This window comes from Prionailurus bengalensis, chromosome D1 (genome assembly GCF_016509475.1).
Source record: "Prionailurus bengalensis isolate Pbe53 chromosome D1, Fcat_Pben_1.1_paternal_pri, whole genome shotgun sequence".
NCBI lineage: Eukaryota > Metazoa > Chordata > Mammalia > Carnivora > Felidae > Prionailurus > Prionailurus bengalensis.
In genome coordinates, this window is record NC_057346.1 from 32,815,621 (window position 1) to 32,838,526 (window position 22,906).

General features: G+C 33.7%; 1 protein-coding gene across 1 annotated transcript in view; it reads left to right on the forward strand.

Moving 5' to 3' along the window:
* PGR (progesterone receptor) overlaps positions 1-22,465 on the forward strand; it is a 108,902-nt gene extending 86,437 nt beyond the window's left edge. Inside the window, exons 5-8 of the mRNA XM_043579876.1 lie at positions 2,704-2,848; positions 4,262-4,392; positions 18,343-18,500; positions 20,964-22,465. Of these exons, the coding sequence (XP_043435811.1) occupies positions 2,704-2,848; positions 4,262-4,392; positions 18,343-18,500; positions 20,964-21,119 (590 nt within the window). The 3' untranslated portion in view covers positions 21,120-22,465. The remainder of the gene's footprint in view (positions 1-2,703; positions 2,849-4,261; positions 4,393-18,342; positions 18,501-20,963) is intronic.
* Positions 22,466-22,906: the final 441 nt, after the last annotated feature.

Here is a 22,906-nt window from a genome sequence, read left to right on the forward strand (position 1 = left end):
AAAAGTGATTCATAATTGTTTTGAAAGAGAAATAATATATAGACATGAGCTTGAAGATACATGTATGTCATATGAAAATAAAGAATTATGAAAATTGCATGCCACATTTTTCTTGGTTAGTTGTTTAGGGAGTTTTTCTGCACCTGAATAAATCAGGATGTAAGCAAAAAAAAGCCAACTCTGTTAATTTTAGCAAACACTTCTGGCTATCAGAAACAGAACACAAAGAAAAAATAATTTCCTAGAAGGATCCCAGAAATTCAGTGAATAGAAACTGGAATAAGTTTGGAAAATAGGCAGAAACCAAGCTGTCCCTGCAGAAACAAAAAAAAACAAACATCACAAATGCCCCCACTGGATTCTGCCCTCACTGGGTACCACTGCCATCAAACCACTGCCATCCAGAATAGAGCCTAACCATACATTTGTCTTTGTTTTACTTTTTTTTATTCAGAGTCTAGGTAGTACGTGTTCAGTGGGTCAAATCCAGATCACAAGCTCAGGGAAGTAGAGTCCTTAGCCAGTTTCACTGGGGACACTTGCTCTCACCAAAATACAACCAATGGGAAACTCTATCCACCTAGAGGAAGAAAGGAAGACTGAGAGGGAGGGAAGAGAAAGTTAGATACTAAAGAGTTGACACCCCTCACCACCATCCCCGAAAAAAAGAGGCAGATGTCTACTGTGGCATTCCTAATTATGAATTTGCATGAGAGTTGTTTTTGGTTGTGTAAGGCTAAGATTTTAAAGAAGGGAATAGCAGTCTTCTATTCACAGGAAGATGGGACTATCAGGAGTGTATGGAGAAAAGATAACCTTCTTTTCTACCTACCTTGAGATGATTCACAGAATCAGGAAATACATTTGTTTTATCCTGTAAGGAATCAAGTTTTGTTTGGGTTTTACTTTTGAAATAGGTCATTTGTAAGTAGATTTCAACAAATTCTTAGGCAGAACAGATGTTATTAAAGTAGCTTTGTGGAAAATAGTTGATGTTCCCACCAAAACACTTGATTTTTATGTACCTTTAATAAAAGATTTCATCTACTCTCATTGTTTCAGCATACTCAAAAACAAAGAATTTCCAAGTTCATACTTATAGTTCATCTATCCATATTTATTTTTAAAATTTGTTTATTATTAATGTTTTTTAATTTTTTTAATATTTTAATGTTTGTTTTTTTAATGTTTTAATGTTTTTTTTTGAGAGAGACAGAGCACAAGCGAGAGAGGAGCGGAGACAGAGGGAGACACAGAATCTGAAATAGGCTCCATGCTCCAAGCTGTCAGCACAGAGCCTGTCGCCTTGCTCAAACTCACAAACCTCAAGATCATGACCTGAGCTGAAGTCAGATGGTCAACTGACTGAGCCACCCAAAGCCCCTCTATATTTCTAATTCATTTGTTTAACTGCTATCTAGACATTTCAAAAGTCGCTCCAACATATCAAAACTTACGATTTTGTCCCTAGCCTATTTCTTCTCTATTTTGTCTCAGTAATGCTGTTTTCCTCCACCATTCCTGTAAAAATACTGAAATATCTACTAGGCTCCTTCTTTCTCCTACCTATATACAATCAGTTGCCAAATCTCTTGGATTTTACCCTTTAAATATTTCCCTGATGTACTCCCTGCTCTGTATTCCTACCTGTTGGCTTATCTCAGACTTTTATCATCTCTCATCTGGCCTTTGGCAATAGCTCCCAACTTTTTTCTGTAACTCCAGACTTATTCCCTTGAATATGTCTTCCACATGGCTACCAAGGATGCCTCCACAACACAAATAAGGCTATTGTTGCTCCTTAATAGATATATCTGACCACAGCCTCCATCTCCAAATTTACCTCTTTGCCTCTCCCTCCTTTAAGTTCATCAGCGCTGGGCTGGTGATCTTCTGCAAAGCAGGCAGAAAGAATTGAAAAGAGATGAAAAGAAGGTTTTGACCACTTAAGTCAATGCATTTGCCCTCTCCCTGCTGTCTTCCCTCTGCCACCAACACCAGAGAAGGATGCACTCTCTCTTTTTCTCTCCCTAAACCTTTTAAAGCACATGATAGTTTAAAGTGAGACTGGGTTAAGTTCCAAAAAACAAAAGTGACCATAAACTATGGAATCTACCTAAGACATAATTAAAGGATGTTAAATAAAAATAAAGCACGATTGAAAGCAGTGGTTTTACAAAATAAAACCAGTTGTTTTTTTTTTTAAAGTCCAAAGACTCAAGATTCTTTAACAAACTGATTATACGCTGCTTGAGCATGATCTCTTTGGGAGTTTTTCCTGACCTGCTTCCCAATTCCTGGTGCACATAAGTATGTGCTTGTCTCTCCTGTCAACTTATGAGTTTCTTTTAAGGGTAAGGGTTGGGTCTTCCATTTTCTTAACCCCGCCATTTTAACACAGTGCCTAAGAGACAAGTGATTCTCAATAAATGAATATTGTATGTGTCAGTGATGGATGACCATCAATCAGTGAATTCCCAGAAATGCTAAAACATAGTGACCATTTTTAATGACTTCCAATGTTATTCCTTTTTAATTTCTCAGGTATTATTTATTAATATTTCCTCATTTGTAGTATAAAATATATTAAAATTAAAAACAACATATTACTCTACTTACATCTATTTTCAAATTTCTATGTATTTTCAGCATTTTAACACAAGTGATTTTGGGGATCATTTTATTTTTTAATTTGTTTTGTAGGTTTTAGAAATTTACATATTGATGACCAGATAACTCTCATCCAGTATTCTTGGATGAGCTTAATGGTGTTTGGACTAGGATGGAGATCTTATAAACATGTCAGTGGGCAGATGCTATATTTTGCACCTGATCTAATACTAAATGAGTAAGTAGTAACTTGATTTTTGTTCTTATTATTACAGTGTATATGTAGGATAATCTTAGAAATTACATTTCAATAGATGATTATACTACTGGTATCCTAAATAAAAGAATTTTCCTGAAAACGTTATCAGAATTATCTCAGGATATAGCTTGATATAACAAAATTAATAACATTGTTATCATTATATTAGTAATTTGATATTTGGAGATTTCCCCTTTTGTTTCAATGTGTCAAGAAACATACTTAAAGATAAAATGAAATTTTTAGTTTATCAAATTAAAATTTTATACCTTTGTACTGATGAAGATAATTATGTAAATTAGAAATAATTTTGCTTGAAAGTATTGACTTACCTTCAGAAAATAAAGACATTATCTCTCCTTCTAGAGGAAAAATCGCTAATTTATTTTAGAAATTAAAAGATAAATATTTCAATTTTCTTGGCTGTATTTAAATTACTATAATTAATTTTCTATGTATAACCTTAAACTGAATAAGAATCTTTTCGTGGAAATACTTATACCATTCTAATGATGAATGCTGACTCAGAATTTTATAGCATATAAGTTACTTGTATAAGTCTTTATAGGTAATGAATAATTTTCATATATTTTAATTCCATTTTGCCCTATAATCCCTTGAAATAGGTAGGAATCAGCATCCTACATTTTACAGTTCAGGAAATAAGCTCAGAGGAATTGCATATCCTGCCAAAGAATCTGAGTGGCAGGATTAATGTTAGTTCTTCTGAGTCAAAATCTAGTTTTCTTTTCACTATTCGTGTTAGCTGCATGTGACTAATGTAGATATTGCAGAACACATGGTTGAGAAAATACCTTTAAAAAATGTCCCCAACCTTCAGAATTAGTGTTTGGCCTTGTCAATTGTTTAATCCTTTGTAATGTTCTCTTTTCTTGATCACCATACATTTCCCCTAGAATAGTTCACAGTATAACTGTTCTACACTGAATACTCTCAACTGAATACACTGAACTATTCTATACTCTTCAATTTCTGTGAACTGAATCCATTCTCCCATTGGATTACATATAAAATTTTATATATTTTTAACAGAAAAAAATCATAAATAAATGATTTCCTCAGCTCCACATTCTCAACTCCTTAGGTTTTTAAAATGTAATAATAAAAGTGAGAAGCAACATGTGTATTTAATATGATTTTCTAACTTCAAAATTTCTTAACTTCAAAAAATTCAGCATTGTGAATGATTTACTTTATTGGTTTATTTTGCTTAAACTTCAAAATATTGAGTGTGTTTACAAAAAGACATTTTTAATAATATATAAATTACCAAATGCCATTTTCTCTGGTAAATCACACAAACTGGCTAAGACACCATGTGTATGTTTTTTCCTTCTTGCTTTATCTTGTGTGTGTTGTGTGTGATATAAGACAGAGGATGAAGGAATCATCATTCTATTCACTATGCCTCACCATGTGGCAGATTCCACAGGAGTTTGTCAAGCTTCAAGTTAGCCAAGAAGAGTTCCTGTGTATGAAAGTATTGCTACTTCTTAATACAAGTGAGTGACTACAAGCAATTTTTATAAGATATTTACTTTCTTAATTTTTAATTCAACGGGAAAGTCTCAAATAACAATATGATCATATCCTTATACATGAGGTATGAATCTTAGATTGTGACTGCAAAGGAGAACCACCTAATATACTGTCATAGACATTAATAAACTTACTTCACACTTGTCAGGTTTTACATGAGAGTAAAATAGTCCACCAATTCAGCCAATTATATATATTTTTTCAGATAAAACATGATTAAATGACATTTTCATATTCACCTAATTAGGTTTATGAACTAGAAAATATTACATAAACACAAACGATCTTCCTTCCACTCCCACTCCATAAAGGACTTACTATATAAAATACACAATTTTGTTTGAAACTATTCTCTTAATATCAGAATAGGCTGTTATAACATATATCTACAAAGATCAGTGGCATAACACAATAGTTTATTTGTCACTCATATTCACAGTCCAGTGGGTTAGCAAGAAAACCCACATTCCTTCTGTCTAGGGACTCCACTCTTACATAGCAGCTTGGAGTCCTCCATTTGATCTGAATAGAAGGTAAGCACCTAGTGATAAAAGATATGGAAGTGAGGCCTGAAAGTGTTATATGTCACTTTTTACCCACATTCCATGACCCATATTAACTGTAGGAGAGGCTAGAAAATGCACTTTAGCTATACACCCCAAAGAAACATGAAACATAGATTGGTCACCAGAAGGACAGGCAAATATCCACCTCACTCTCTCATACACAAAGGACACACATACCTCTGCCTCAGTGGATTCCTAAAGATCTGGGTGAGAAAATTTTTAAAAACTGCTTTCACTTTCCACCTTTTTCTGTGTCCTTGGAACATGCACAGGTAGGCTCAGCCTTTGAATTTCTGAACTGATCCTTCTGTCACTCATAGTGATTTGAAAGAGAACCACTGAGAGCTAAGACCTTAGGTAGAAGGTGAGCCAAGGGTCCTTCTCAGTAGCATCTTTTCAAGTACTTCTTTCTAATAGCACAAATCTCAAATAGTAGAGGGGTGGGGGTATACATCAGGAGAAAAGGCACAAAAAGCACTAATGCCTTAAAAAGAAAGTTTTCCTCATGAAAATCTATGAAAACACAAGGATAAATACAGCATCTAAGGATCCATAGCCCTATCCCCCTACCTTGAAAACACTATTTTGAGCAGAGGCCTTCAAGTCTAATTTGATAAAATATCATAAAGGGGACTAAAGTATTGATATGGAACTAGCCAAGAGAGTCAACTAAAATAAACTTAATATTACAGTATTTAACCCCTTTCTTGACAGTAATGAATCCTATAGCAGTTATGTTATAGATAATCCTAGATTTCCCAAATTAGTTGATATCATTAACATAATTCTATATTATAGATAGGCTACATTGTGCTGGAGGTCCAAACAGCCCTAAAATCTCAGTAGCTTAACAAAAAAAAAGGTTAAGTATATATTTTTCCCACTATATGTCCAATGCAGATCAACAGGGAGGCTCTGCTCATTGTTGTCCCTCAGGTGCCCAGGTACATGGGAGTTATATCTTGACATGCATTTCTCCAATCGCTAGAGCATCGGTAAGGAAGGAAGTGGTGAGGAAAGGAAGTGAAATACCTATAACTTCCATTCACACACCATAGAAAGCAAGATTCTTGGCCACTTGCAGCTTCAACAAAAGGGAAAAACAGCAATATTTACTGAATAGTACTTATGATTTCTACAAATTCTAATAAAAATCATAATGGGATTTTTGAGGAGAGACTTGGCAAAGCTTTTGGGAAGTCATATTTAAATCTTAAAAAATAAGTACATAAGTATTACAAAAATTTTGAAGTGGAGATGAGAGTTAGAAATCTACACTAATTAACACAGCATGGGAGAATAGATATACTGAATTGTTAGTAAAGTCAGACTTGTATATATTAGAACTTAATATACTGTAGTGGAAACATCACAAATCAATGAGTATGGAGCAAATAAATATTGTTAGGAAAAATCAGTTTTATGTTTGAGGAAAACTCAGTTTGGATATTTAGCTCAAGTTATATCCTAAAATAAATACCAGATAATTGAGTTATATGTTCACACTTTAAAAGTTAAAACACACTGTAAGGAATACAAATGATTTTGAGATTTCAAATAAGGAATACCTTTTTAAAAATAAATGCAATTTATTTGGAGAGTTGACAAAAGAAAAGTTCAATGATTTGATACATAAGTATTTAAACCTCCAATGTGCCACTAAAAATTAAAATAAAATCTCCCAAGGAAGTATGGCAAGTTGAACACACCACTGTTCACTCTAAAACTACACTAAAATATTACCAAAGTGATTTTTTAAGAACTAAAAGTAAAAGAGAATGAGAAGCTCAATAACTATGACATTCTATAAGCCAGCAAACAGAACTAATTTAGCATATCTGAGAAAGTTGGATTCTAGGCCAGAAGTAAGAAAAACCAAGAGGTTTAATTTGAAATATCAAATCTTTGGCATGGTTCTCAGTTGGTGACAACAATGATTTTTTGAGATGAGAGTGAAGGTAGAGTTGAAAACACAAAGCTCTTTTTAAAATCTGGGTCCAAAAATCATTTAACCACAAAATTTTCCCTCTCCAACTCAGGCAGAGACCTTAGGTTATCCTCCTGAAGAGGATATAACAGAGGGCAAATGAACTGACGAAACTGTAGGCACTGTTGAGGGTGAGGGGCCTTATAATGACAACAGATTAATTATACACCAAATGTTGAGACACCGTCCTCCTGCATACTCTTACCCACCATCTCTCAGAACATTGTCTTCCAGGTTTATATCCTCTAGACAGGAGAATGAAAGACTCTTCTCTGCAGAATCTGCTAATAGCAGGTGTTTCTCTTTGAAATTGCTCAGCCATATTGCCCCGAACTAAAGCTAACAGTCAATAAGTGCTACCCACTGAAACAGAACTATGAATCAGCCTTTTAGTTTTGCACTCTTGAATATAAATAACCAAGGCATCTGAGGGAGGCCTTGACATCAAAGACAAAGACAAAACAGAAAGAAAAAAAACAAATTTGGAGAAAACAGAGGTGATGTAGGAAGATGAAAACCTCAAAAAAAATTAAAAAATCATCCCTTTTTAGAAAGATAATAGAACATATTGCACCCAAGAAACAAGTATTTGGAAACAGAATTTACAGTACAGGCATTGGTAGACAAAGTTAGAAAACCTCTCAAAAGTAGAGCAAAACCCCAAAAAATATAGAAAATCAGAATCAAGGAGGCCCAATACCCACTTAGTTGGAGGACTAGAAAGAGTGAACAGGAAAATACATAGGAGGAGAAATCATAAAGGAAATTGTCTTTTCAACAAAAGGTATTTGGAAAACTTCATTTAAAAATAAAAGAAGCTGGATTCTTATTAACTTAAAATATATCAAGACACAAATCTAAGAGATAAAACTATGAAACTATTAAAAGAAAACATAGGAGTGCCTGGGTAGCCCAGTCAGTTAAATGTCCGACTCTTGACTTTGGCTCAGGGCATGATTTTGAGGTTCATGAGTTTGAGCACCACATCAGGAATTCTTGCCTGGGAGTCTCTGTCTCCTGTCTCTCTGCCCCTCCCGCACTCATGGTCGCTCTCTCTCACTCTCTCAAAAATAAATGAACCTTAAAAAAAATAAAATAGAGGAAAAGCTTCATGATGTTGACTTTGGCAATGATTTCTTGGATTTGCCACCCAAAACACTGGAATTAAAAGAAAAAACAGATAAATGGACTTCATCAAATTTAAAACTTTGGTGCATCAAAGGTCACAATCAACAGAATAAAAAGGCAACCCACTTTATGGGAGAAAAAAATTGGAAATCATGTATCTGATAAAGAAAAAGTATTAACATCCAGAATATGTAAAAAATTACAATTTAACAATTAAAAAATTTTAATGGGCAAAGGCTTAGACATTTCTCCTATGAAGGTATACAGATAGAAATTAAGGAACAACATCATTAGGGAAATACAAATCAAAACCACAGTGAGATGCCACTTCACACACCCATTAAGATGATTATTTACTGTCACTAAAACAAAAAGTTCTACTAGAAATCATAACATATACTATGTGACTCAACTGTGGTAGGATTTTACATGACTAATAAATACTGAATATTTATATGACTAATATTACGAAAATGATATTAGGAAGATGAGAAATAGGATGTTGTGTGTGTGTGTGTGTGTGTACATGTGTATGCGCTAATGATGTGGAGATGATGGTAGATCTGAAAGATGGAAATAGAGTTACAGCCTCATTTTCCGTAGTGGAAAATCAAAAGTTAAAAATAAAAAATCAAGAGTCAACTCTACAGGGCAAGATGGTGGAGCAGAATGCAAGTTCTCAGCTTGTTTAATCCTTGAAATGCAGCTAGATCAGCACCAAACCATTTTGCATACCTAGGATATTGATCTGAGGATTAACCCAACAGTCTGCATAACTTGAGCCACAGAACTCAGCAGGTACTCTGCAGAGAGGTAAACTGGGGGAGAGAAAAGCTGTGGAGGGCAGGGAGCTGTTTTTGTGGACAGAAGACAGAGAAGGGTGGTGGTGGGGGAATGTGGCACACCATTTTTGGGGGAAAATGCACTCCCCCAAAAGTAGCTGGAGGGAAAGAGTGAAAACACAAGGGACTGGACAAGAAATCTGTTCCCCAAAACCCCTGATGGGGAGAAAGTTGAGGGTTTCAATACCATTAGGATTCTATAGACAGTGGAGCACAGAGTTGGAAATTCCAGAGCTCAGTACCTGGTGGTGCTCTGGTGAGGAAAGAGGGCAAATCCCCAGGAGCAGGCAGCAGGGTCTGAGGGGTCCTTGTGCCATAAGGGACAATCAGCAGTTCCCCTGATTGGAGAGAATTTGGTAGAGGCCATATGGCTTATCCACAAGCAAAGATCCCAGAAGACCCCAGAGAGCAGCCACGTTTGATGGTATTGGGACAAAGATGCCAAGCAGTGAAACCTGGCACTAACTGTGTTATGATTTGCCATAGCCTCTGAACCTCTGCCACTGCCCAATTGCACAAATGTTTTCTAGGGCAAGCTGGCACCTGGCCACTGCTCAGCAAGACCCTCCCCCAGAGACTAGGTGTGGGTCCAAGCCACAGGGTTCTCTGAAGTGAGGGGCCTTGAAACACTTTCCATCTCAGATAAAACTATGGAGGGAGGTGCCACCTGGCAGGCTGATGGCTTGGACACAGGCTGGAGGTGGGGTGTGGATGGAAGTCTGAGGAAAAGGAGGGGTGCTTCATTGTGGGTCAGTGAGAGTGTAAAGTTCCTATGCCAGAGACTAGGAAGCTGGGTGAAGCCATTTCCACCTCTCCTGCACACACACATACAGGTACATGCACATGAGCACCACCCAGATCGACCCCAGTAAACTAAACAGCGCCACCTAGTGGAGAATGAAACCATTACACCAAGCCCTGCCCAGCAGAGCCCTCCAAGCACATCCCCTAGAAGACCAACACAAGTCTCTCTGCCTGCTTAGTGTACAGACCATATAGAGTGCTTCATAGTTTGAGTTCCAGGGGAAACTGGATATAACTTCATTCAGGTTTCATTCTGTTTGCTGGTTCATCTATTCATTTTTATTTTGTTTTTCTTTTTCTATCTTTGTTTAATTTGGGTTTTTTTTTCTTTCTTTTTTTTTTGGACACAGAAAAAGGAAAACTTATTTTTATTTTCGTTTAAAAATTTTAAATTTTTTTACTATGTTTTTCATTGTTTGTTAATTTTTTATTCTAGTTCACTTTATTTCATTGTATTCTACTTTATTCTATTCTTTTTTAATTTTAAAATATTTTAGTATATTTTTTCTTTTTTTCCTTTTCTTTCCATTATTTCCCTTTTTTCTGTATTCTATCAAGCTTCTTTCAACAAGCAGATGAAAACACACCTAGGATATAGCTTCTTTTATTTGATTTTTTTGTGTTTTTTAATTTTTATTTTTTTATTAATTTTGTTATTCCTCCAAGATGACAAAACAAAGGAATTCACCACAAAAGAAAGAACAGTAAGAAATGACAGCCAGGATAGAATAATAAACACAGATAGAAGCAAGATTTCTGAACTAGAATTTACAACCACAATAATAAGAAGCTAGCTGCAGTTGAAAAAGCATAGAATCCCTTTCTGCATAGATCAAAGAAGTAAAATATAGTCAGGAGAAGTTAAAAATGCTAACACGTAGGGGCGCCTGGGTGCCTCAGTTGGTTAAGTGTCCAACTTTGGCTCAGGTCATGATCTCGCAGTTTTTGAGTTCGAGCCCCACATCAGGCTCTGTGCTGACAGCTCAGAGCCTGGAATCTGCTTCAGATTCTGTGTCTTCCTCTCCCTCTGCCCCTCCCCTGCTCATGCTCTGTCTCTCTCTGTCTCTCAATAATAAATTAACATTAAAAAATTTTTTAAAATGCTACAACCTAGATGCAGTCTCAAATAGATGCCACAGCAGCAAGGATGGACAAAGCAGAGCAGTGAATTAGCAATATAGAAGACAGAATATGGAGAATAATGAAGCAGAAAAAAGAGGGAAACTAAAGCAAAAGAACACAACACAAGACTTAGAGAACTCAGTGATTTATTAAGAAGGAATAACATCCAAATTACAGTAGTCCCCAAAGATGAAGATAGAGAAAAAGGGTCAGAAGGTTTATGTGAGCAAATTATAGCAGAAAACTTTCCTAATCTGGGAAAAGACACAGACATCAAAATCCAAGAAGCATAGGGAACTCACATTAGATTAAAAAAAAACTGAGCATCACTACAACATATCATAGTCAAATTCATTAAATACACAGTCAAGGACTGAATTATGAAAGCAGCAAGGGAAAAAAGTCCTTAACCTATAAGGAAAGATAGATGAGGTTTGCGACAGACCTATCCACAAAAACCTGGCAGACCAGAAAGGAGTGCAGAATATAGTCAACGTGCTGAATTGGAAAACTAGGCAACCAAAAATTCTTTATCTAGCAAGGCTGTCATTCAAAATTGAAGGAGACATAGAGTTTCCCAAACAAAACCTAAAGGAGTTCATGACTACTAAACCAGCCCTGCAAGAATTTTAAGGGGAACTCTTTGATTGGATAAAAGATGAAACAAAACAAAAAATACTGAAAGCAACAAAAACTAGAAAGGACAAGAGAAAATCACTAGAAACTCCAACTCTGTAGATGACACAATGGCACTAAATTCATATATTTCAGTACTCACTCTAAATGTCAGTGAATTAAATGCACCAATCAAAAGACATAAGGTATCAGAATGGATAAGAAAACAAGAACCATCTATATGCTGCTGACAAGAGACCAATTTTAGACCTAAAGACACCTACCGATTAAAAAAAAGTAAGGGAGTGGAGAGCCATCTATCATGCTAATGGTCACCAAAAGAAAGCTGGTGTAGCCATACTTATATCAGACAAACTAGATTTTAAAATAAAAACTGTAGTGAAATGAAGAAGGGCATTATATCAAAATTAAGGGGTGTATCCACCAAAAAGAGCTAACAATTTTAAATATTTATGCCCCAACCTGGAAGAACGCAAACATGTATGTCAGTTAATTACAAACATAAAGAAACTCATTGATAATACCATAATAGCAGGAGACTTCAACACCCCACTTATAGCAATGGACAGATCATCTGAGTAGAAAATCAGCAAGCAAACAATGGTTTTGAATGACAAACTGGACCAGATGGACTTAACAAATATATTCAGAACATTTCATCCTAAAGCAGCAGAATACACATTCTTCTCAAGTGCACATGGGGCATTCTCCAGAATAGATCACATACTGGGACACAAATAAGCCCTCAACATGTACACAAGATCAATATCTTACATTGCATAGTTTCAGACCACAATGCTATGAAACCTGAAAGCAACCACAAGAAAAAGTTGGGAAAGACCATGAATATTTGGAGATTAAAGAACATCCTACTAAACAATGAATGGGTTAACCAAGAAATTAAAGAGAAATTAAAAAGTACATGGAAGCCAGTGAAAATGAAAACATGACAGCCCAAAACCTCTGAGATGCAGCAAAGGTGCTCATAAGAGGAAAGTATATAGCAATCCAGGCCTTCCTAAATAAGGAGGAAATGTCTCACATATACAACCTAACCTTACACCCTAAGAGCTGGAAAAACAATAGCAAAGAAAGCCCACAACCAGCAGATGATGAGAAATAATAAATATTAGAGCAGAAATCAATGATACCAAATTAAAAAAAAAAACAGTAGAACAGATCAATGAAACCAGGAGTTGGTTCTTTGAAAGAATTAACATAATTGATAAACCACTACCAGATTGATCAAAAAGAAAAAGGAAAGGATCCAAATAAATAAAAGCATGAATAAAAGAGGAGAGATCACAACCAACACTGCAGAAATACAATAATAAGAGAATGTTATGAGCAATTATATGCCAGTAAAACGGGCAATCTGGAAGAAATGGACAAATTCCTGGAAACATATACACTTCTAAAACTAAAAAAAGAAAAAACACAAAATTTGAACACAAGAAATTGAATCCATAATCAAAAATCTCCCAAAAAACAAGAGTCCATGGCTAGATGGCTTTCCAGGAGAATTCTACCATTTAAAGAAGAGTTCACACCTATTCTTTTGAAACTATTCCAAAAAATAGAAAGGGAAGGAAAACTTCCAAACTATTCTACAAGGCCAGCATTACCTTGATTCCAAAACCAGACAGAGATCCTACTGAAAAGAAGAACTACAGACCAATTTCCCTGATGAACATGGATGCAGAGATTCTCAACAAGATACTCAACAACCAGATCCAACAATATATTAAAAGAATTATTCACCACAACCAAGTGAGTTTTATACCTGGATGCAGGGCTGGTTCAATATCTGCAAATCAATCAATGTGACACATCACATTAATAAAAGAAAGGACAAGAACCACACGATCCTCTCAATAGATGCAGAAAAAGCATTTTACAAAATATAGCATCCTTTCTTGATAAAAACCCTCAAGAAGGTAGGGATAGAAGGATCATACCTCAAGATATAAAAGTCATATATGAAAGAACCACTGCTATTATCATCCTCAATGGGGAAAACCTTAAGCTTTCTCCTTAAGGTCAGGAACATGACAAGGATGTCCACTCTCACTGTTGTTAGTCAATATAGGGTTGGAAGTCCTAGCCTCAACTATCAGACAAATAAAATGTATGCAAATCAGCAAGGAGGAAGTCAAACTTTCACTTTTTGCAGATGACATGATATTCTATGTGGAAAACTCAAAAGACTCCCCCCAAAAAATGGCTAGAACTGATCCATGAATTCAGCAAAGACACAAGATATAAAATCAATGAACAGAAATTGGTTTCATTCCTATACACCAATATTGAAGCAACAGAAAAATAAATCAAGAAATCGATCCCATTTACAATTGCATCAAAAACCATAAAATACATAAGAACAAACCTAACCAAAGAGGTGAAAAATCTATATGCTGAAAACTATAGAGAGCTTATGAAAGAAATTGAAGAAGACACAAAAAAAATGGAAAAACATTCCATGCTCATGAATTGGAAGAACAAATGTTAAAATGTCGATACTACACAAAGGAATCTACATATTCAATTCAATCCCCATGAAAATAACACCAGCATTCTTCACAGAGTTAGAAAAACAATGCTAAAATTTGTATGGAACCAGAAAAGACCCCAAATAGCTAAAGCAATCAAGAAAAAGAAAAACGAAGCTGGTGTTGTCACAATTCTGGACTTCAAGATGTATTACAAAGCTGTAATCATCAAGACAATATGATACTGGCACAAAACCAGACAGATGGATCAATGGAACAGAATAAAGAACCCAGAAATGGACCCACAGACGTATGGCCAACTAATCTGTGGCAAAGCAGGAAAGAATATCAAATGGAAAAAAGACAGTCTCTTCAGCAAATTGTGTTGGGAAAATTGGACAGCAACATGCAGAAGAATGAACATAGACCACTTTCTTACACCATTCACAAAAATACTCAAAATGGATGAAAGACCTAAATGTAACACAGGAAGCTATCAAATTCTAAGAGGAGAAAACAGGCAGCAAGCTCTTTGACCTCAGCCACAGCAAGTTCTTACTTGACATGTCTCTGGAAGCAAGGAAAACAAAAGCAAAAATGAACTATTAGGACCTCATCAAGATAAAAAGCTTCTGCACAGCAAAGGAAACAACCAACAGAACTAAAAGGCAACCAAAAGAATGGGAGAATATATTTGCAAATGACATATCAGATAAAGGGTTAGTATCCAAAATCTAAAAGGAACGTATCAAACTCATCACCCCCCAAAAAGTAATCCAGAGAATGGGAAAAAGACATGAATAGACACTTTTACAAAGAAGACATTAAAATGGCTAACAGACACATGAAAAGATTCTCAACATCATCATCATCATCAGGGAAATACAAAACAAAACCACAATGAGATAGCACTTCACACCTGTCAGAATGGCTAAAATGAACAACTCAGGCAGCAACAGGTGTTGGCAAAGATGTGGAGAAAGGACTTACACTGCCGGTGTAAATGCAAATTGGTGCAGCTGCTCTGGAAAACAGTATGTAGGTTCCTCAGAAAAATTAAAAATAGAACTACAATATGACCTAACAATTGCACTACTAGGTATTTATCCAAAGAATACAGGAATGCTGTTTTGAAGGGCGCATGCACCCCAATGTTTATAGCAGCTCTATGGACAATAGCCAAAGTATAGAAAGAACCCAAATGTTCATTGACTCATCAACGGATAAAGAAGATGTAGTACTTGTGTGTGTGTGTGTGTGTGTGTGTGTGTGTGTGTGTGTGTTTGTATACACACATGTACATATAATGGAATATTACTTGGCATTCACAAAGAATGAAATCTTGCCATTTGTAACAATGTGAATGGAACTAGAGTGTATTATAAGTGAAATAAGTCAGTCAGAGAAAGACAAATATCACATGACTTCACTAATATGTGGAATTTAATACATAAAACAGATGAACATAAAGGAAGGAAAGGAAAAATAATATAAAAACAGTGAGGGAGGCAAATTATAAAAGACTCTTAAATACAGAAAACAAACAGGGTTGCTGGTGGGGTTTGGGGTAGGGGGATAGGCTAAATGGCAAGGGGCATTCAGGAGGACACTTGTTGGGATGAGCACTGGGTGTTATATAAAGTGATGAATCAATAAATTCTGTTTTTGAAATCATCATTACACTATATGTTAACTAAGTTGGATTTAAATTTAGAAAGTAATAATAAATGTTCTGGAACCAAATAATGGTGATGGTTGCACAACTCTGTGAATATACTAAAACCACTGAACCGTATTCTTTGAAAAGGTGAATTTTATGGCATATGCATAATATCTCAATAAAAATTATACTCTGTGGAAAAAAAAAGAAAAAGGGAGTCAACACTACAATGATGCTATTTAAATCTGTGGAAGGAAAAGTTAGAATAGCTGAAAGAGTTAAACACATTTGCTTCTTGAGCATGAGAAATGTTGGGTTGCCTGGGCACTATTCTTTGCCCTAATAAGGTTGCAAAACTGTGCTAATATATAAAATATTTAAAAATTAAGCAACAAACTTCAAAAAACATTTGAAATATATTTTAAGCCCCTATAGATAAATGAGTACAAAATAGAAAAGTTTTTAAAAATTACTAATATGCATAAGAATATTGTTCAGCCTACTAATAATCTAAGAAATGAAAATGAGATTTTATTTTTATATGTAAAAAGCAGATTACCTAAAATTAAGATACTCAAAACTAGTCACAAAACAGTTAAATACTAAGAAGTTTAGCAATGTATATTATGAGTGTTAAGAAAGTTAATATCTTTTACTGTAATAATTCCATGTCTAAGGATATATCCTTTTAAAAAATAAAAAAAATTTATCGTAAACATCGTTTGGTAAAATATCTCAAATATCAAATGATAAGACAATTAAATAAATTGTACTCCTACAATTTTGTGAGGTCAAATTATATGTGAGAATTAAAACATTCATTTTTAAAGAATTCTAAGAGATGTAAGTAAATGTTCTCAATATAATGTTAGGAAATATCCTAAAATATTGGATTGTAGGATCTGGTGAGTTGTAATTTTATATGTATTTTCTGTACTTTCTAAACGTTTTCCAATGATTATGGTATTTTTAAGTTAGCTAAATCAAAAATAAAGATCCTTGCTTTTTTTAAAAAAAGTGTTCTTATCTAAAATAGCACCTGGCTAACTGCCCATGACTCACCCTCTCCCATTTTGCCACTATGATATTTGCAAGAAATCCTAAAAGTCACTTGTGGAATCAACAAGAATCTGAGAGAAAATTCTCCAATCATATATTACTGGATGTAATAAATTAAGGAAACAATGAATTAAGGTAAGGAGCTCAAAGCAAAGAGAAATATTTATGAGAGCTGGTTCAACATAGATCTGAAATGTAGGAAAATGAGTAGGAGAGGAGAAAAAAATTGAGAATATCTCAGAAGCATAGGATGAGAGCGTAACGATTAGATTATCATATCCCCAGAACTTGTTAGTGGTTGATACTAAAAGTATGTGAGGCTAGCTGGGATTAGGCCTGATTTTCTCTTAAAGAGAATAATTGGTTCAAGCGCCAGTTCTAAATACTTAGATGGATAGAGTGAAGGCTCTGGGTTACTAGTTTCCATTCTTGAGTGCCCAGCAGGAAAATAGTACTTCAAGAATCAGAAGAAAAATTATTTTTTAAGTGTTTAGTTAAATTCCAGTTAACATAGAGTTATAGTAATCTAAGAGATTATGTGGTTTTTCTTTCAGCAATATAGATATAGTTGCAAGAAAAGGCAGCTGTTTCACTTAAATTTGAAGATTTGTTTGTAAGATAAATACAACCAAAGAAAAAGAAAACAAGAAAATTGGGAGTTCTGATGATAATTTCCTGAAGATATCAACCAGGGCATCTCAAATAAGTGATAACAGAAGGAACTAAAATATTAAGGAAAAAAAGCTGTTGGTAAATTGACAATGTAGAGGAACTAGCAATAAGAATAGGAAGCTGTGCCTAAAATTTGGTGATCAGAATTAAAGATTACAGAGGTAAATGTCTGAATTACCAGTTAACATCACCATGGGATTAAGAGGCATTCCCAATAAAATAAGCACCAAAATAGGAATATTTGCCATGGTTACCATTTTTTAATATTGTTCTGGATGTCCTAACAATGCACTGAATCATGAAGCAGAAACAAGAGCTACAACTATTGGGAAGGGGCAAATGAGGATATTTTTAATATAGTATTGTTGTATACCAAGAAAAAAAAAGGAAAAGAAAAAGACAATCTACCAAAACTACTTGAATTAAAAATAGAAATTAAAAGAAATAAATAAAAATAGAGTATCACAAAGAGAAGTATTGTGGTATCAATAGCTTTCTCCTATCAGCAGGAAGGAGTTAGGAAATTTAATAAAGCAATGTTAAAATTACAAAATAAAATAAATTATCCATGAATAATCTCAATGAGAAATGCTTCAGATTTATAAGACTTAAACTTTACAGAGTGATCCAAGTATTTGTTACAATACCTCTTCTTTAAAAAAGACCCAGAATACATGTAATTGTAAACTAAATCAAACCATTCCTGACAAGGATGTGGAATGAGCAAATGCTAAGTTAAGTGCATAAGCATTGATACAGCTCTAAAATAAGTAAGCTAAAAATTTCCTTTAATTTATTTAGTTGTTTTTATATTCTTCAAAACAATTATGTTTATATGTCCTAAAACTATCAATAACACTCCTATTTAAGGTGTTCATATTTTGAGTTGTTTATCCAAATAATTCATCTTTTTAAGCATAACTATTACTTGTAATTATCTTCTTACAGTTCCTTTGGAAGGGCTAAGAAGTCAAAACCAGTTTGAAGAGATGAGATCAAGCTACATTAGAGAGCTCATCAAGGCAATTGGTCTGAGGCAAAAAGGAGTTGTCTCTAGCTCACAGCGTTTCTACCAACTTACAAAACTTCTTGATAACTTGCATGATGTAAGTATTTTGTCTTCTAGGAAATAAATGATTGTTTTCTGAATTTCTGTAATATTTTAAATATTAAATCTACATTTTACTTTATATGGTTTCTTCAAGGTCATATTTGTACTTATATCTTAAAACAGTATTTACATCACACTGCTCAGAATTTATATTGTGCTTTTTTTTCATTTTCACTATAGATCATCCAAATATCCTTTTACTAGTATTTGTATAATTTGAGAGTAATTGAATGATTTATAGGAATTATACACCTTCCCGAGCATATTCTAAAATAATTTTGCCTTATGTTAGAAAATTTAAATATACAAGACAAGCAAAGGTATAAGTGTGGAAAATAAGACTCTTATATCATTTTGGATGGAATTGTAAGTTAATAACAGTGCTAGTGGACAATTTGACAATCTACTCATCAGGTCAAATTTGAAACCTTATTCCTGAATATGGACAGATAGCTAAGGATTGTTAGCTATATGGGTAAAGCCTCTGTAATGAAAGGCAGAAAGCAAATAAACAGAGAGAAAGTAATGAAGGAAAAGGCAGAGAACACAAAAGATATTCAAAAAGAATTAAGATATTTAGAAATGTATGATATTGCATCCATGAAACAAGAATAAAAAATAGTTGAAAAGGAACATTTAGCAAGAAAATACTTTTGGATAATTTAATATAGAAGAGCAGAAATTTAAATTTTAATAGAAGGGCTGACATATATACATCAGGAAAACTCAAAAGAAATAACAAAAAAGATAAAGATGAAAAATTAGAAGAGAGAGAAAATTTAGGGGATTAATTGCAGGGAGTTCATTCTTAATTAAAAGGAATTTATAAAAGAATAGATAAAATCAAGCAGAGAAAATTTTATAAAAAATCATAGAATAAAAGTTGCTAGACCTTAATTTTCTGACTGTAAAGCCCCAGTGTACAAAGCACAGCACAATTGAACAAAGGCACATTAATGTAGAATTTTAGAATACCAGAAATAAAGAGAATATCCTAAAATATACCAATGGGAAAAGAAACAAATCACATAAAAATTATCAGGATTCAGAATGATGTTGTACTTCTCAATGCAATATTAGAACCCAGAAAACAATGCCTACGGAATTTTGAAGGAAAGGAAAATATTCAAAGAATTTTATACCCAGGCCAGTCATCAAACAAATATGATGGCATCATAAAGGTATTTTCAGACATGCAAGGTCTCAGAGAACTTATCTCAAATATAACCTTTCTCAAGGACATCTACAGGATGTTTTAACAACAAACACTGGGGTAAGCCAGTGAAGTAGAAAATCAAATACAGGAGAGATGCAAAGGGATATTTTAGCATAGCAATCATTAGCCTAGCTTGAAGCAGTAATGCACAGGGTTTCGGAATACTAGTATTGGGGAAAAAAAGATGGAACTGAGGGATTACCAGTAGGTGTGAACATACTGAGGTGAGTTTTTACAAATTGTGTCAGAGAATTTGACTGTGGCTTTGTGATAAATATACAGGAAACACAGCAAAACAGAAACACAAGGTTATTAACTCTAGCAAAATAAAAATAAGTCCTATAATAAAGGAAATTTAATCCAGCAGGAAACAATAAAAATATTTATAATATAATTGCTAGATATTGATTTGGTCAAAAACTGAGATACAACTATACAGAGAATGAGGAGAAAAGAAAGTGTGCATAGTTGGGAGGGGTGTCTCATATAAGGGAGCTAAGTCTCATTTTCCATAATAGAAAATCAATAACATCACATTTTAAAAACAAAATTTGTTAGAAATACAGAGATAAGTATTTAGAGACATGGGCTAAAGAAGTTAAAAGTGGTTGCATCTTGGGAACTAGAATAAGGATGGGAAGAATTCTATAAGGAAACTGGTGGATTTTGTTGTTGCTGCTGGGTTCTATCTGACTTTTAAAATTACTTACATTAATTACTTTGCCAAATGTTAAATTAGATTAAAATAAATTATGCTGGGTTACTTGTATTGACAGAGGCAGAGTCAATATATTGTTATGTGAAAAATCCAGTCCATTAACAAATAGACTTTATTAAATAATTGCATTTTTGGAAATATGTATGCATTGTGTATATTGTGTATATACCTGGCTATGTTTGTATACATGTATAAAGAGAAAAAAGAATTTGAAAGACACCAAAATGTTCATATCACTTATCCTGTGGGATTATGAATGACTTTCATTTCTTTAAATCTTTCTGTACTATCAGAATGTTTCACTGTATGTAATATTTTCTTATTACTGTAGAGAGTGAAGGGAGTTATTTTATCAAGAAAACATCTTGATAGGTATTTATATTGTTAGAAAAATAAGTTGCCATGTTTGATTAATATATGAATGTATTATTTTTCTTATACATGTTTTTTATCCATTTGTGATACCAACCAATATGAATGTATTATTTTTTACATGTTTTTTTATCCATTTGTGAAACCAACAGCTTGTCAAACAGCTTCATCTGTACTGCTTGAATACATTTATCCAGTCCCGAGCACTGAGTGTTGAATTTCCAGAAATGATGTCTGAAGTGATTGCTGCACAGTTACCCAAGATCTTGGCAGGGATGGTGAAACCTCTGCTCTTTCATAAAAAGTGAATGCCATTTTTATCTTTAAAAATTAAATTTTGTGGTATATCTATTTTTCTTTTAGTCTGGATTGTGAGGTCTTGATTTTTACAATGTTCTTCTCAAAGCCTTACATTTATAACGTATCATATTGTGTAAATTTCAGAGAGAATTGTGAACTTTTAATTGTTTTTCTTTATAAAGCATAACTAGAATTTTTAAAGTGTTTTGTTTAGCCATATATTCTTTAAGAGTTTACAAGATTGAAAAAGTACTAAAAGTGATTGCTAACATAAACTTAATCATATTCATAGTATTTCATACCATTTAGGTGAAGATTTTTAACTTTTGCATCTAACAAATCTTCTACTTTAAAGGAAAAAAATCTTACACATAAAAATAAAAAGTTATTGTATATGTTCCTTCTAGGTAGCTCCCTTTGTCTCCTTGATTATATTTACAAAAATGAGCCTTTAAATAATGGTATGCAAAATTTTGCCTACATGAACATATATATATACTTTTTGTGAGGAGGAAATTTATAACCTTTATCAGGTTTTCTAAAGGGTTTTTAGTGCAAAAAGTATAGAGAAAAAGAGTTTAAAATCCCTGAAGTAGATTGAGGGTTTGATATTAGGAAAAACAGCTCATATATATAGACTCTGACTGTTTCCCAGATTGGAAACACAGACTCTAAGGAAGTTATTAAGGAAAGCCATATCATTATGACAACAGTATTAGCGGTTTTGTAGTTTTTTACTAACCTTTTTTGGGACTTGTCCTTTAATGAGGCTTGTGAATCAAAATAGGAAGTCTGAAGAGTCTGTGGCCTAATGCTACTCCTTACCATCTGGAGCAGGTAGAAAGTCACTTAACCTTACTGATTTTCAATTTCCTCACCCTTACCACTGGTATAATATATTTCCTGCAAAATGTTCCTTTTGGTCAAAGCTTCTTATTCACTTCTTAATCAAAAAAGAAAAGAAGGGGGGGAGGAAAGGAAGAGGAAAAAAATAAATATTCTCTTTCTTCATTCAGAAAGTCATAATGATAAATCACAGGTTGAAAATTTTTGAGTGCCTCTGATCCAATTCTAAGATAGGTATTTCAAGAAATACTAGATACTGGATTAAAATAATACAACCAATTATAATAACTAGAAAACACACAATTCACACTGTTATATGAACTTAAAAAATATTGCATTAGAATATGGACAAGAGTATTTTTATGAGATGAGTCACTGGAGAGCCATTTATTTTTTAAAGATCTATGTATATATCTGTATATGTAAATACAGATAAATATATAAAAAATAACAGGAAGAACTAAGTTCATACCACTGATAAAATTCAATAAAAATAATCATTGTTTTATTTTGTTTCTTTTATCTCTATTATATATATATATGTGTGTGTATATATATATATATGTGTGTGTATATATATATATATGTATATATATGTGTGTGTGTGTGTGTGTGTATTTTAACAGCTCAGAGTAACTAGTAGGCCAAATTATTTTTCTAAAATTTTAAAAATTGGACATTATCTTACAAATAAGATGTATCACCATATGCAAATTAATGGTTGTTAATAAGAAAAAGTAACTTTGAAAACAATATAGAAAACATTTACTGACTTCTCTGATTTCTTAATACATTTTGGGCTACCCATTCTCTTTAACTGATAAATTTTTGCAGTTTACCAAGGGACAATAACATCTCTTAATGAATACTAATGTGATCCCCCAAACGAGGTAAAGTGGTTTCATCTGAAAAAAAATTGGCATGACAGTGTTTTCAAAACTGTTTTTTA